Source organism: Balaenoptera physalus (genome assembly GCF_965194825.1).
Source record: "Balaenoptera physalus genome assembly, chromosome: 1".
In the NCBI taxonomy this organism is placed as follows: domain Eukaryota; kingdom Metazoa; phylum Chordata; class Mammalia; order Artiodactyla; family Balaenopteridae; genus Balaenoptera; species Balaenoptera physalus.
Window position 1 is genome coordinate 64,828,942 of NC_138882.1, and position 14,927 is coordinate 64,843,868.

Here is a 14,927-nt window from a genome sequence, read left to right on the forward strand (position 1 = left end):
TAAGTCTCATTTTCCCTATTGGATCGTGAACTTTTAAAAGGCATCTTTATCTTGTTTATTGCAGAGGGCTTAAAGAGGGCTGAAATAATGATTGATGTTGATAGCAGTAAAGTAACTTAAAAAAAGAAAAGATTTCCCAAAGACTTCCAGCAGGCAAGTGGGCTCTAGAGAATGAATGCTGAGTAACTCTTGTTGGCCTGGTTTAAATTCCTAGTACTGGGAAGTAATATAACTCAGTTTCTCACCAAATATAGTGGTCCCTGCATGTCTCAAAAGTGGGTTTCACCTCTCAAAAGAGGGTTTTACTCTGAGATTTTTCAGGAATTCCCAAACCCCACTCCTGCATATCATGTCCCACCGTGAAAAGTTTACGTCCTGGCTGAGAAACGTCACTTCTCCAGCCTCTTGGTTTCCTCTTTACTTCCTTTACCAGTGCTAGCAGTTGCAGTTCTTTTTCCAGGCATTTTGACAAAAGAACTTCAAAAGCAGTCACTGCCAACCAGCAAATCCATGCCCTGTACAGACTCAGCGCGAACTGACAGGCTTCCTGGCTGGCCAAGCAATGCCCCCATCTTGGTAGAATCCCCCATCAATGACTACACGTCTTGGTTTGTACACTGGAGGACCTTCTCTTTTCACCACCCCCAAACACAGGAAGTTGCTTAAGCGACAGTTTCAGGGCCTCTGCCACACACTGTTCCTTCCTCAACTGAGGGAGAAAAAAGTACCTTAGGAAGGAGTCCCTGTGCCTTCTGAGAACAAAGTTCAAACTTGCATTTGGCCCCCAAGCAGCAAGCAACCTGCTTTTAAGCCTAAATCTTTGCTCTCATCTTCCATCCATTTCTGCAAGAGGTTAGACAGGTCCTAAATGGCACTGTACCTCTACCTGGGGGCCTGAGGCACCCTGTACTTTCAGAGGAGGAAACCCACCCCTAAAGCAACTTCTTCAGGAACCTTCACTCAGCCCGTGGGCATCCCCAGGGCCATCTCCCTCCTCCGCCCTGAAGCTGTAGTCAGCCAGAGAGGATCTTATCGCTCTGGGCTATCTTTGAGTAGACTTGTGAACACCCACTGCTGGGTTTCCCTCCCACCCTTTCCCAGCCCTAATCTGCGTGGAGTTTCGCCAGTTTACAGATGTTTCCAGAGGGTCCATCTCAGCCTCTGGTGGATCCCACGGTCCCCTGCACTTTATAAGGCCTCCCTGAGGGTGATATCTGAAGACAACTGGTAGAGCCGGATGCCTAAATGCAACTGCCCAGGACAGACCTATTGCCCTCACAGAGAAGTCACAGCGCTTTGTAGGCCAAGCAGTGAGGTTCACTTAGAAGAGCCAACCTGGGCTCTGGTGTAGAGCCAGGAGCGGGGAAGAGCTAGCAGAACTGACTGTGAATCTTGAGAGTGCTGACCACAGCCTTGGGAGCAGCAGTTCAGCTTTTGAAAAGGGTGGGAATCACCTTGAAAGCTAGGTAACATTCACACCTTCTCTTTTCTTCTTTTCAAAAGCAAGCCCAAGTCTGGCTAAGACTGGCTTAGGGCTAAATGTCAGGCCTCAGTTTCAAGGGGAAAATCTGGGGAAGTCTCAGGATGTGGAGAAGGCAGGGCGGAGGGGAATACACCCAGCCACTCCTCCACTGGAGGGTGGTTCCTGGATCCCACTGGAGCAGTCCCAGGAAAATCCCAGGCCGGGCAGTGGTGGGCTTCACCCTGGAGCCCCCCACAGATATGTGGCCAGCACACTCTCGTGCACGCAGGGACATACAGGGGAGTCTGAAGTCTGATCAGAACGAGCGCCATTTGCCCACGAGGGGAGCCTTTCAGAAAGTTCTGAAAGAAGATGTGACAGACAGAAGCGGGACTTGAGAAGCAAGAGGGCGACCGGACTCTAAATCCAATTTTCATCGAAAAGGGAAGCCAACGGACCGGCCAAAAAAGTGCCTCACGTTAACAGTTCTGTTTCTCTTTCAATACCCGTATCTTCAGATCCAGCGGCTTCTGCTTTCTTGAGAGTTGCTGCTCACACGTTTGCCCATTTACAAAGTTTACAGCACTTTTTTTTTTTCTGAAGCATTTAAGTCCCTAAGCAAAATACCTGGATCTCTAGAAAGGCCCCTCCCCTCTCCCTGAGGTCTTCCCCCGCCAAACCCCTGCCTGCTCACAGGGGTTCCCTAGGTAGGACCGGGGGCGAGCCTCCGGAGTTGGCCAGGAGGCGTGGGAGCGGCGGGCATTCGCCGTGCTCCCGGGGCGGCAGCAATGAGCCCGGCGCTCCCGGCTCCCCGCTCGGATCCCGGCCCCGCTCACCGCCGCGCCCGCGCGCCACCGGCTCCTTTACCTCCATGTCCTCCAGGTGCCGACTCGGCGGCGGCCGCGCGCGCTCGCTCTGGCCGGGGCTCGCGATCCCCGCTCTCCGTTCGGCTCCCGCGGGGGCCGGGTTCGGCTGGGGCGGGCACAGCGCAAGTGGGCGGCTGCGCGCCCGGCTCGCTGGCTGCGGGACTGCCCCGGCCGCCCGCGCCTTGCGCTAGAGAACGAGGAAGGAGGAGGAGGAGGGGTAGGAGGTGGAGGAGCGGGAGGAGGAGGAGGGAGGGGGAGGAGGGGGAGGGAGGGGCAAGGAGGCCGGCAATCAGGGTTTAAATTTAGACACAAATCTAAACAGATACTGTCCCCTCCCGGGGCAGGACGCAAGCGAGGGAGCCACGACTCCATTAATCTGCCCAAACATGGGGATGGGACAGCCGCCTGGCCCCTCTTTCTCTCTTAGTTTCTCCAAGACCCTGGTCGTTGCCTCGGTGTCAGTCCTTCTTAACCTCTTCCTCCTTTAACATGCTCCTTTCATTTTTCTTGCCCTAAAGGTTAGAGTCGTTCTTTCATTCTTTTTATCTCCCCTCTTTTCTATTTACTTCTTTTATGTACATTCCTACCCCCTGTCTTTCCTCATTTAAAGAAAAATTGCACTCACAGCATACCTGGTTTTCCTGGCGTTCCTGGCCGGAGGGTGAGAACCCTCCCTGATTGATACGTTGTTCTCCCACTGCCCCCCGCACCCCCCGCCCCCGCAAGAGGGGCTGTTCAGACAGTGCATTCAATGCTCAGTGTTGGACGGCGTCGACCACCTTCCCCTCTGTCATCTCTTTTCCTCTCCACCTCGCAGTCTCAGATTTTCAGGAAACCACTCTCAATCTATCCATCTCTCATTTATGTATCAGGAAGAGGAGGAGGAGGAGAAAAGTAAGCCAAGCAGAGTTTTCCAAGCTCCCTGTAGCAGTCTATCTTTCTCTCACCCCAAACGATTGATGCGTTCGATTTTGTGGAATTTCAGCCCCCATAAGCTTCTTGTTGCCTTAGGGCCCTTTTGCTGTTCCTAAGTGTACTCTAAGAAATAGCGCAAAGGACAAGATCCTGAACTTCCGATTCCCATAGGCCCAACATAGCAATCCTCCCCCAGGGCCATCCCAGCTCTCTGGGCAGCAAAGAGGCTGAAGAAAACAAAGCTGCATGGGAGGGACAGGGGAACTGGAATCTGGAGCAGCTTCTCTCTCTGCTACCAGTTCGAACACTGGCCATCAACTCTAGGTGCCCCTCTGGATCCCCCCCACTGCTCGCAGAGAGGCAGAGGGGGAATGCCTTCAGGGACCTGTGAGTGTGAAGGGCATTGGCTGGCAGGGATGCCTCTGTGTCTTTCTGCAGTGTTCTTGCGTCCCCACCCCTATCCCAAACCCTGACCCAACTCACCCTGGGAAAGGGACAGTGGGCCAGGTGATCGCCAGCACTGTGAAGAGAGACATATGGAGAAACTGATCAAAGAAACCAGCTGAGGGTTTACTCAAACTGCAAAGGACTGCCCTGATTCTGCTCCTTATCCCAACACGACCTGAACACTTTCGGGCACTTAGACTGCTTCTTTGGGTACCAGCCTTAGAAACATGACCTCTTCCCTGTAGAATCTTCTAAGGCTTGTCTTTCTAAAACACTAACAGCCCTAATGCCGAAGTGTTTGCTAGTTCATTTAACTCAGCTGAGCGTAAAGATAAGACCCTTGATTTCAGAAACAGATTGAAGGTTGAATTCCAGCTCTTCTACTTTCTAGCTATGTTTTCTGAGACAAGTCGCTTACCCACTGTGATTCTCATTTGCCTCACCTACATAGTTTGGTAGGCACTCTGAAAACAGTAGCTACTTTTATAATGCTTAGCCTCATGTACAAGCTCAAATGAATAGGGATCCAATATTTCTTTTATTGCCAGGCATTCTAAGGCCCAGTGAATGGGGCCTCCACTCCCAGGAATTAATGGTGAGTCCCTTCCCATTCCAGCCACACAGCTACAGAGGTGAGGGCACTAGGGCAGAGTTGGCAGCAAGAAAGGAAGTTTCTTGGTACCTTGCAATGCATACTCGTGCTTGTGATTTTTTTTTTCCTTTTCTTCTTTTTACAGGTGCAGGACTGAGTTGGTGATGGGAGCATAGTCTCTTCCCATATCTTCTAACTCTGACTCATGGGGCCTTTTCCTTTCTGCCTCCATCTAGTCCTCCTTTCTGCTCAGAACAGGGCTGTCCCAGCACAGGTTTCTGGTTCACAAACAGGATGGCGGAAATGCCTACCCAAAAGAAACCGTTAGACCTTTAGATAGCATCACAGTTACTCAAGGTGACTTGCAGCTGCAGCCCACGCCCTGCTCAGGACTTCCCTCAGCCATGTAAGAACCCATGACCCACAACGCAAATAAGCTCGGCCTCCACCATGCTCCTGGGTCTCAGAACATGCAGGGTGGGATGCTGCTCCCTAGTTATTTGGGCCCTAGGCAGAGACCTTCATGAGAGGAAGGAGTGGAAAACTGGGAGAGGGGCAGAGGCCCAGAGCTCAGTTTCAGCAGCCCTGAGTAGGTATGGGGACTGTGCTCCCCGTATATTCCCCTCCCACCCCTCCTGAAGGTCCCCGGAAGCCAGAATGGAAATAACCCATCTGGTAAACACCCTGTTTTTGCTGGGCTACCTGGGATTCTGACTTGCTGCTCTGTGTGCTGGGAGAAGCTGACAACCCAAGGGGAAGGGAAAGTGGCTCTGAGGGGGTGGTCCCCCTCCCTCTGTAGGTGACTGGTTGGCTCACAAGGACCCACTTCCTTTACTCTCCCCACTTCACACACCCTGGTAGTCTGAATCAGCCAAGCAGTAAATAAAGGCCAGTGCAGAATGAAGAACAAGAAACATCAGAGCAGCTTGAGCAGGGGAGCCCATATTACCATCAAACAAATACCACCAAATAAATATTTGGTGAATGAATGAGTGGATGAATGAATGAAGCAAATTAGTAGGATCTTTGCTTTTAAACCAAAGGCAGAGCGTTTTTCCATAGATGGGTCTTCAGTGGGAGAAAAGACCCCGTGGGAGAAAAGATCGTGGAAGGGTACCAGTTAAGCAGTAACTAAGTTTTTAAGCAGACTTGCAAAGAGCTCCAATCAGTCATTTCTTAGTAAGTGGCCACACTGTGCTGCTGATTGTCCATTTTAAAAATTAAGAGCAAGAAGTAGATGTTCTTTCATGGCTATAAATACTAACTTTAAAACATATATACTTCAGCCCTAAGTCCTGGGAATGTGGCAAAAATAAAACAACTCATTCCGCTACAAGTGAGTGTCAGTGGGGAACAGAGTTGAATATACTGAAGTGAAAGCACCAAGGCTTGAGTGCTTTTATGTGTTCAAGGAATGGCAGTGGAGGGTTTCTCAGAGGAAGATGGTAGCATGCGAAAGGTAAATTGAGGAGGAAGGTAGCAGGGTAACAGCTGGGCCACAGGGAGGATGTTGAAGTGTGCAGCAGGCAGCCAGCAGGGGTTGGCGACCTCATGAGGCAGTCTTCTGACTGGCCCTCTGGGGATTGGGAGATTAATTACATATGGAAATTGAGCAAAGAAATTGACATGTAGAAGCCAATGGGAGACAAGATTCTCTCTGATGGGGAAGGGAGATACAAATATGCAAGGGGAGTGGGAACTGGAATGAACCCTGTGGTGCTGAACTGGAGTGGGAGGTATTGGTGTGAACTCATGGTTTTCAGTCTGGAAATACATAGATGTAGATATAATATGTGTATACATACATACATATATTTCTTAGTTTGATTCACTGAGAGTGCCTGGGAGAAATGATATGCCAGTAGCAATCAGTGCACATAGAGCCCAGATCTTGGTTTCTGAATACCATTCTCCACTAAAGGAACCAAGGGTCCTTGGAGAAAATGGCTGATTACAGGGCTGGGGCAGGTAAAGAACAAGATAAGCCTGGAACATCTTGTTGTGCCAGAAAATATGGAAGTGCTCCATAAATGACAGGAAGATGTTTTAAAAAAAACATAGAAAACAGATTGCAGGGACTCCTAGGGCAATATTGGGATAATAATAGGATCAAAATAAATAATGATAGCAATGTATTATACCCTTTAAATAAAAGAGGAGTTCATGAGTCCACACTGATATAAACAAATAAGTGAATAAATAAGTGGAAGAAGAGAAAGCTCTTTCTCATAGCACAATGCTGACTAACAAATGTAAAAAAAAAAAAGAAAAGAAAATTGCCATATGACAACAATTACAGTTATAATAATTTTAGGCAAGAAACATCATTGGATGCTAAATCTAGTGGGTAAAAATTGAATGAGGAATAGGATTTTACATAATTTCAAATTATCTCCCTATAAATTACTCATTAATTACAAAGGGGAAAAAGTAACATTACAGAGAATAAGGCTAACAGACACCATATTAAGAAAGTGGTCAAAATAAACACCACCAGTGATGGGGCAAATTGACATCACATGCTACCTGATGGGCTGCAATAAGAAGAACACACCATCATTTCTGTGGTATTCTGGTCCAAGGTGCATAACCTGAATGTAATCATGAAGAAACACTGGACAAGTCTAATAGGAAGACATTCCTCAAAGTGACTGGTCTGTGATTTCCAAAAGTGCCGATGTCAAGAAGGTCAAGGGAAGGCTGGGAAAGGGTTCTAGGTTAAAGGAGACTAGAACCACATGACAATTGGGTTGACCATGTGCTTCTAGGTTGGCTCCTTTGACTATAAAGTATGTTAAAGGAATTATTCTATATACACATATCAAATCATCACAATGTATACTTTAAGTATCTTACAATTTTGTCAATTATATCTCAATAAAGCTGAAAAAAGATTATTAGAATTGGCAAAACTGTAAGAAATTCTGGGTGAAGGATGTATGGGAGTTCTTTTGTACTAATCTTACAATTTTTTCAAAGTTTAAAATTATTTCAGGGTTTCCCTGGTGGCGCAGTGGTTAAGAATCCACCTGCCAATACAGGGGACATGGGTTCGGGCCCTGGTCTGGGAAGATCCCACATGCCACGGAGCAACTAAGCCCGTGTGCCACAACTACTGAGCCTGTGCTCTAGAGCCTGCCTGCCACAACTATTGAAGCCCACATGCCACAACTACTGAGCCCACGTGCCACAACTACTGAAGCCTGTGCACCTAGAGCCTGTGCTCCGCAACAAGAGAAGCCACCACAATGAGAAGCCTGTGCACCGCAACAAAGAGTAGCCCCCGCTTGCCGCAACTAGAGAAAGCCCGCGCAGCAACGAAGACCCAACACAGCCAAAAATAAATAAATAAAATAAAATATTATTTCAAACTAAAAAATTAAGAAAAAAGGTGGTGGGTATAAGAATTGAGCCTTCCCATTTCTTTTTTTTTCCAGACTAACTCCCTACCCAGTCCCTTCATCATCTGTTCCTCCCCCCCATCCCCCCCCCCACAGAGATCCATAGGATGGGCCAGGGGCCTGTTGACACTGGTAATAGATGATAGATGGATGGATAGATGGATAGATAGATAGATAGATAGATAGATAGACATTGGGAGAAGAGAGAGAGCCTAGTCTTCTGGAATGATAGTGGATGGAAACAGGAAGGGGAAGATTATTCAAATCTTTTTTATACAAATATCTTTGTGATGTTTCAGTAGTTGAAGCAAACACATGGATATTTAAAGTTTTGAGGAGAGATTTAACGTTAAAAGAAAAGGGAAGAAAACACAAGAACCAAACCAAATTGGACTGAAGGAAGGCTGGCCATACACTGAGAAAGGGGTTGGGAGTCTACGGCTGAGAAGGGCCAACTAGGGATTTCCTGGGGTGAGGCTGGGGGAAGCCAAAGAACAGTGTTGACAAAAAAACCAAAGGGGACGGTCTGGAGGCCTCAACAGATTGCAGCCTTCTCCTTCTGAGGCATAGCCCAAGTTCAGGAATGAAATTATACAGATCTACAAGGAAACCCAAACCTTCTCAGCCCTAAAGTGTATCATGCAGAGCATCTGAGCACCAGCTTCAACTCTGGATGTAGATTAGAATGACCCAGGGAGCTTTGAAAAAATAGCTATGCCTGACCCGCCCACTTCCTGTAGGTGAACACAGAGTGGGGCCTGGTGTGTCAGTTTATTTTTAAGCTTCAGTAAAGACGTAAATCTTGAATAGTCTAAGCCAATTATGGAAATAACATTCCTCTTGCCAGAAATTGGTTTAGAGAGAAATATGTGAGGAAATTTTGGCCAATGAGATAAAAGGGGAAATCTTTATCCTTTCTGCTAAAGAAACACATACAAAGAGATGCCGTGTAAACATAAGGCGTTGTCCTACCTGATGTAATGCCTGGAACTACAGCAACTATTGTGCTACCACATGAGACAAAGCTGGGAAGATTCAGGACATAAACTCCATGAGGACAGAGATTTTTGTTTCTTTTTTTTGTCAGTGTATATCCCATGTACCTAAATCAAGGCTGGACACAAATAGTCATTCAATAAATATTCATTGAACAAGGAACCAATGGCTTTGTTGACCAAATGATTTTGTCGAGGTACTGAATTGACCAACTCCGGAGGGACTATCCCTGGAATTCTTGTTATGTGAAGCAATAAATTTCTTTATTTCAAAGTTAAGCCATTTGTGCATGATCTTTTGTTATAGCTAAAAGCATCCAACTGATTCAGATATACACAAACTGACAAGAAGAAGACAAAATCAGACACATATACCAGTACAGAGAAAGAAGCAGTCCCTCAGATAAATGTCCAGCAGAGATGTGGAGAAAGACTGGCATGGAAGTGCATACACACACACACACACACACACACACACACACAGATGGGAGAATGTGAAACAGAAAAAGAGAGTGGGAAACCTAACTAATATCCATTGGGGAAGAAAAAAATTCAGATTGAAAAAATAAGAGTACTGTCAGAATTTTAAATGTCTTAATTCCTACCTAAATTTCAGGCAACAGGTGGTCTAGATAATCCTTTGTCTTTTTTCTTTTTCAAAAATTTATTTTATTGAAGTATAGTTGCTTTACAATATTGTGTTAATTTCTACTGTACAGCAAAGTGATTCACTTATACATATATATATATACATTCTTTTTCATATTCTTTTCCATTACTGTTTATTACAGGGCATTGAATATAGTTCCCTGTGCTATACAGTCCTTTTATCTTTTCTTATTATTAAAAAGGAAAAGAACTGGGAATTCCCTGGCAGTCCAGTGGTTAAGACTCCGTGCTTCCACTTCAGGGGGCACGGGTTCGATCCCTGGTTGGGGAAAATCCCACGTGCCGCGCAGCCTGGCCAAAAATAAATAAATAAATAAATGTATGTTTTCATGAAGTAATTTCATATCACAGTTTCTTTTAGGATATTGTTAGTAACGTCAAGTGATGTTGCAGTTTTGCCACTAAAGGCATTTGCTAATATGAATCAGTAGCTTGAATTGGGCAGGAGCTGTCCAAAGCTGGAGGTTACCCACATGGCCTTACAATGAATATCTTCAGTGATTCTACACTAATAAAGTGAAACAGCTTATAAGAAAGAATAGTACCCAATTCCCACTGGTCACTCATCCTCTTTGTTTTTTTTCATGGGCAACAGGCAAAGAATTATGTGGAAAGTTTTCTGCACAAAGTATGCATTTGCAAAATTCTACTAAAAACCTGTGTCCCCACCTGTTTCTCTTTCCTTCTTGTGGTGGTCTTGCTATCCATCCATTTGTTCATGCCAGAAACCTGGGAGTCATTCTTGATTCTTTCTTCACCTTCACCAACCAGGTGCTACAATTCTAGCTCTAAAAGATAATGACATTACTCCCCGCAACCTCCCACCAATCACAGTCATTGCCATCTTTCATCTGGATTAAGAAAACAGTGTCGTAGTTCATCTGCATATCTGCTAATTGTTGTCCTTGACTCCAACTGTGACTCACCATCTCCCTGCATCTATTCTCCACTCCACAGGCAGTAATCTTTCTAAAGATTACTTTGGAGGGTGTAACTCACACACTTTCCTGACATGGTAATGCTTACCTCTCCAGCCTCTTCTCAACAGAGAACACCCAGTACTGCACGGTTAAGCCATCCTGATGTGCTTTCAGGTCCCTGAATGAGCTCTTTTCTCTGCCTGGAACACATTCCTTGCTTTGCACAAAGAACAAAATTAACTCTTATTCATCTCTTCGTCCTCAGATTAGGCTTCCTCCAGGAAGATGGTCCTGACCACCCCCCTCCAATTCCCACCACGTGGAAGAGATGTGCTTCCTATGTGCACCTCATGCCTGCACTATTCCTGTCCTTGCAAGGATTACTTTATAATTACCTGTTTACTTTCTTTATCCTACCACAAAACTTTATTCTTAAAGAGAGCACATTCCATTCTGTCTTGGTTAAGTTCCTATGATTGATATTGGGTTCAAATTTGGTGAGTAAATACATGTTGGATGAGTGAATGGACACTGGCTCCATGCAAAAGAGGTAGATAATCCATTTTGTAATCCAGCTCTTGAATGTCCACCTAAAAATGTAGTACAGGGCTTCCCTGGTGGCGCAGTGGTTAAGAATCTGCCTGCCAACGCAGGGAACACGAGTTCGAGTCCTGGTCCGGGAAGATCCCACATGCCGCGGAGCAACTAAGCCTGTGCACCACAACTACTGAAGCCCGCGCCTAGAGCCTGTACTCTGAAACAAGAGAAGCCCGCGCACTGCAGTGAAGAGTAGCCCCCGCTCATCGCAACTAGAGAAAGCCCGCGCACAGCAACAAAGACCCAATGCAGCCAAAAATAAATAAAAATAAAATAAATTAATTTTTTAAAAAATGTAGTACAAACATGGAAAGTTGTAACGCAGAGGACAGCACAGAGATTTAAAGATCAGCACTGAAACCAGACTTCCTGGGTTTAACTGTGACCTTGATCAAGTTACTTAATTTTGCTTCTGTTTCTCCATTTGTAAAATGGGGATAATATTAGAATTTACCACATAGAGTTGTAAGGATTAAATAAGTTAATACATGTGAAATGCTTAAAATAACGCTAACAAATAATGAGTGTGATAAAGGCTGGGTCATTATTGTCATAGAAGCAATAGGAGCAGTAGCATTTTATCATGAAGAAGTGATTCTAATCAGGGGCAGTTACCAAATGCAGCTGCCTCCACATGATTCCATGTTCATCTCTCAATTGCAAGTTATCCACTCATGATTTTCACCTACTTTTTTTTTTTTTTTGGCCAGGCTGCGCAGCTTGTGGGATCTTAGTTCCCCAACCAGGGATCAAACCCGGGCCCTCGGCAGTGAAAGTGCCAAGTCCTAACTACTGGACCGCCAGGGAATTCCCAATTTTCACCTACTTTTAATAAATTTATCTGCTTGGCTGCAGCCTCACCTTGGAGGAAAGATTCATCTTTGTCTTATTTCTTCCCATCTGACTGTTCTAGAATATTCTAAGTTCAGATTCAATTCTGTAGTTTTTGCTTGTACATGCCAAAAATTAAAAAAATGGTGGGAGGGGAGTTCCTCACATCTCAATTCTGAATAAATTTCACTATCTTGAACAGTGTTTCATTTTGGAAACCAGTTTTAAGTTACACTGATTTAAATAATGCATAAATTTAATGCATCAAAACTATGGGTTTTTTCTGGCGTAGTCAAGGATTTGACCTTCTTTCCTAAATCTTACCACTTATTGACTAGTTTACTTGCTCTCATCCCATTGTATAACCTCATAACTCCTGGTGCCAAAGTTTTTCCAGTTTTGGAGTAAGTCATTATTACATTTCCTACCCTCATACATCTTCATTTGCCTTTTCTGCTTTCTGCCCTGTGATAGTATTTGAGATGTTTTCATATTTGTCTCATCTTGGTCTCTCCAGCATCATTCAGCCCGTGAGGCGCACAGAGGGTCCCTATCATATAAACTTATCATTTATCTGAGAAGGCAATAATTAATAGACCCTTGAATATTTGAATCATAATGCAAACTAAATGCTAAATGTCCTGAAGCAGGATAAAACTGAATGCTGCTGGGTCCTGAGGAAGGCCAGAAGGACAAGGATGGAGGATTCAAGGAAAGCCTCGGGGGCAGGAGGAAGAGGAAGCTGACATAGGCGAGCTTGGTGAGATGGGGATGGTGGGGCTCTGGGTGCCTTGAAGGGTCGTGTGAGCAGAGGGCTCGGGAGCCTGGAGGAGGGGGTGGAGAGGGGCAAGAGGGTTTGTCAGAGGCCAGCTTTGACCGTTCTTCTCAAGTTTGCAGTGTCGGCTCCAACAGGGCACACATTAGCCCTTTAAGTGGGCATTAAGTTTGGAATTCTTCCTGGCCTCCTTATAGGGAGCCTGCTGCCCCTGGAGTCTTGTTCTGAGAATGTTTTATGCTTGGTATTTGCCTCTGTAAAAATAGGTGATATTTGCATTTTGAAGATTACTGACCTGAGCAGAGTTGCTTCTGATTTATATTTTCTGTTTCTTCTTTCCTTTATTGCACATGGTGGGGATTTTAGGCAGCAATAAAGACAAAGAGATGGGGTGAGAGTGAGTAGGGAAAGAGACATGACAACCATTTACCTGTAAAGACTCTGTAGGCAAAGGGACCAAGCTGAGGACTGGGGACTCCAGGACCCTACCACATATGTGCTTTCTAAGGGGCAAAGGTTTTTTTGTTTGTTTGTTTGTTGTTTTTTAATAAATTTAGTTATTTTATTTATTTTTATTTTTGGCTGTGTCGGGTGTTCGTTGCTGTGCGCGGGCTTTCTCTAGTTGTGGCGAGCGGGGGCTACTCTTCCCTGCGGTGCAGGGGCTTCTCATTGCGGTGGCTTCTCTTGTTGCGGAGCATGGGCTTTAGGTGCGCAGGCTTCAATAGATGTGGCACGCGGGCTCAGTAGTTGTGGCTTGCGGGCTTTAGAGCACAGGCTGAGTAGTTGTGGCACATGGGCTTAGTTGCTCTGCGGCAATGTGGGATCTTCCCGGACCAGGGCTCGAACCCGTGTTCCCTGCATTGGCAGGCAGATTCTTAACCATTGTGCCACCAGGGAAGCCCTAAAGGGCAAAGTTACTTCACCATTCTCATTTCCTAATTGATGATAATTCTCATTAGTCACCCAGGGATGTGGCAAGGAACTCCTAATCAAAATGACCATAAATCTAAAGCCATAATGTAATGGGTTAAGCACTCAATCTGGCCTCGCACAGCCGAGTTGGCAATGAAGCACAGGACACAGACAGCCCCTGCTGGAAGTCACACAGGGAGATGGATGCATCTCTGCTGTGGAAGGGGGAATGGTGTGGATGGCAGTGGTCGGGGAGCAGGGTGGGGGTGGGGAAGGAATTTGCATCTCATGGCTTAATCAGATCTGAAAGCTAATATCCTGTTTTTCTGTAAGTTGGGCACATCAGTAGCTGAAAGCCTCCTCTGACCACGACCAAGCTCAGGAAGTGAGTGTCAACAGCCTTGCAGATGGGAACCCAACTCCTAGTGACCATGCCTGCAAAGGCGTTCCACCCCATTCTGGCCAGGCCCCCTGCACTCCTCTACTCCAATTCTAGAACTCCAGACCTCACCCCTCCTCCCCAGAGACTTATCAACAGGAAGTTAAGTCAGCTGGAACACTCCGTTCCCTTGACATTTTTGTTTTAATTCTGCAGCTGTGTTTAAGGCTTCATGAATTCTCTGTCTGGCTCTGTGTCTTGGGACTGTCTGTCTGTCTGCCTGGTGCTTTTTCTCTCACACCCATGCACCAAGTCGTGGTTACCATAAGGCTGGTGGACCAGAATGAGAAGTAGGGTTGGTAAGAAGGAAATGAGGAGGGGGTGGAAGAAAGCACTTTAGGGACTGTAATACTAGCTGTTGATGAGCTAAGGAAGGTGACCAATTGCTCAGGAATCATTACTGAGGGGAAACTGTAAATGCTGAGGAGGAATTCCTAAATCATGAACAATGTGCACTTCCAGAGCCACCCCTCCTCATTGCTTATCTGCACCTCATATCAGAGTGATGCGTGGGCATGTCTTCTCAATATTCTACAGTGCCTACTCAGCAGATGGCTTATTCATACTTATTTTCTCTTAGGAAGCAGTTGGGAAATAAACAAATGAAGCTTCTCTCCTTCCTTTTATCCCAAGTCAGCCTAACACTTAAAAAGCCAAGACAGTTCCCAAATGCAACTTGGTCTATTCAAGATAATATCTCGGAATCTCTTGTACCTGCAAGTTCCTTACTTGCTGAAAGTCTATTTTTTATTCGCAGCACATTGTTCCAAGACTCATGAGGGCATTATTTTGTTCTGTCCTGGTTGCTTTTTTCCTACTGCCTCTCATTCAAGTCTAGAGGGGAAGGGCCTCTAAACTTAGAGACCATGAACCTCTAAAGCCACTAAGTGGCTAGAAGGAAAGTGGTGATTATTCTCTCTCCAAGTTCTTCTTCAACAGACCCAAGAAGAGAGTATCCCTCATTCATTATAGTAGCTGGTCCATTGAACTTACATGTGTAAACTGCCAAGGTTGGTTTTTAAAGGATCACATGAGGCAAATGACTTATAGTCACACAGGTTGGATATGCTTTGTCAATCCCTGTCCTTGAAACCTAAGTCCGAGAA

At 45.7% G+C, this 14,927-nt stretch overlaps 1 protein-coding gene across 2 annotated transcripts in view; it reads right to left on the bottom strand.

Annotated features, from left to right (window-relative positions):
- Positions 1–2,515, bottom strand: part of RCSD1 (RCSD domain containing 1) — a 68,579-nt gene extending 66,064 nt beyond the window's left edge. Inside the window, exon 1 of one of the 2 annotated variants that reach the window (XM_082438475.1) lies at positions 2,330–2,515. In XM_082438475.1, coding sequence (XP_082294601.1) covers positions 2,330–2,335 — 6 coding nt within the window. In that variant the 5' untranslated portion in view covers positions 2,336–2,515. The remainder of the gene's footprint in view (positions 1–2,329) is intronic. The other variant, XM_082438474.1, reaches the window with a different exon arrangement.
- Between the last annotated feature and the right edge of the window lie 12,412 nt (positions 2,516–14,927).